General features: G+C 37.0%; 1 protein-coding gene across 1 annotated transcript; it reads left to right on the top strand.

Annotated features, from left to right (window-relative positions):
• Window positions 1–196: 196 nt before the first annotated feature.
• On the top strand, window positions 197–922 carry LOC111385292 (putative ripening-related protein 1). The gene has a single exon (XM_023009675.1). It carries the CDS (start codon window positions 197–199, stop codon window positions 758–760), a length of 564 nt encoding a protein of 187 aa, XP_022865443.1. The 3' UTR covers window positions 761–922.
• The last annotated feature ends 402 nt before the right edge of the window (window positions 923–1,324 follow it).

The following is a 1,324-nucleotide window of genomic DNA, read 5'->3' as shown; positions in this document are numbered from 1 at the left end:
GGACTTCTAAAGTCCACTTTATTACTTGTCACGACCCGTACACTTGCGGTAATTTAAATCGAAAGAAATATTTCGCGAACAAGCACAATCTTGGCATTTTCTCTGGCCAAACTTTATATAAACCAACTAATACTTGATCACGATTGCACAAACACGATCATCTTAATACCAAGTATAGAAAAAACAGAGAGAAAAGATGAAAAACTTAAGAGTAGGAGCACTTCTTTTTGTATTACTCTTTCTTGCTACTCATTTCTCAGAAGCTAGACTTCAAGCATGCAATCCAAGTGGCAAAATAATTGGAAAAAAGCCACCTCCGGGACAATGCAACCCGCAAAATGACTCTGATTGCTGTAAACAGGGGAAGTCTTACCCCACCTACAAGTGTTCACCCTCTGTGTCTGGAAGCACTAAGGCAGTTCTCACAATTAACAGTTTCGAGAAGGGTGGAGATGGAGGCGCACCATCAGAATGTGACAACAAGTACCACTCCGATAACACACCAGTCGTTGCACTGTCAACTGGATGGTACAGTGGAGGGTCAAGGTGCCTTAACAATATCACAATAAGTGCTAATGGCAGGAGTGTAACAGCTATGGTCGTCGATGAATGTGATTCTACCATGGGATGTGACGATGACCATGATTATCAGCCTCCATGTCCTAATAACATTGTTGATGCCTCCAAGGCTGTCTGGAAAGCCTTAGGAGTACCTGAAGATAACTGGGGCGAGTTGGACATTACTTGGTCTGATGCCTAGTAAAATTAATACTGTTTTCAAGTTATGATATTGTAAAATGATATGCCATGTATATATACTGAAGCATATCTAGTACATATTTACTGTCTCAATCACTGGTATGCTTCCTTTCATATAGTGATTCCTTAATGCATGAAAGACGAAAATATATCTTTGTATGATGAATTCGGGCTTGTCTTAATAACACGATAGCATAATTTTTTACAATTAAAACTTTAGATAGACATGCTCTTTGTAGGCTTGATCTCCAAGTATAGTAACACGTTGCATTCAAATCTATCTAAAAAAATTATCCTGCATCAGATTGAACTGTCCAAGAAATATCCAAGGACAAGTACAAACCTTTAGAGACACTATCTGCTTGGTTTCCATTTTATTATTATTTTATTATTTTTTTTTTCTGGAGTAGAAAAGCATATAATCATTCATTAGCGTGAATCCCTTGTCAAAGTTCGTTTACATGAGACTTACAGAATCTATTCTGATAAAATATAAAATATTGCATGATGAATATTACTTTTGTACAGTTTTTTTACATTCTGAATGAGTTAAGCGAAGACAAGC

Source organism: Olea europaea, unplaced genomic scaffold (genome assembly GCF_002742605.1).
Source record: "Olea europaea var. sylvestris unplaced genomic scaffold, O_europaea_v1 scaffold31165, whole genome shotgun sequence".
In the NCBI taxonomy this organism is placed as follows: Eukaryota; Viridiplantae; Streptophyta; class Magnoliopsida; order Lamiales; family Oleaceae; genus Olea; species Olea europaea.
This window is presented reverse-complemented; position numbering and strand designations above follow the sequence as displayed.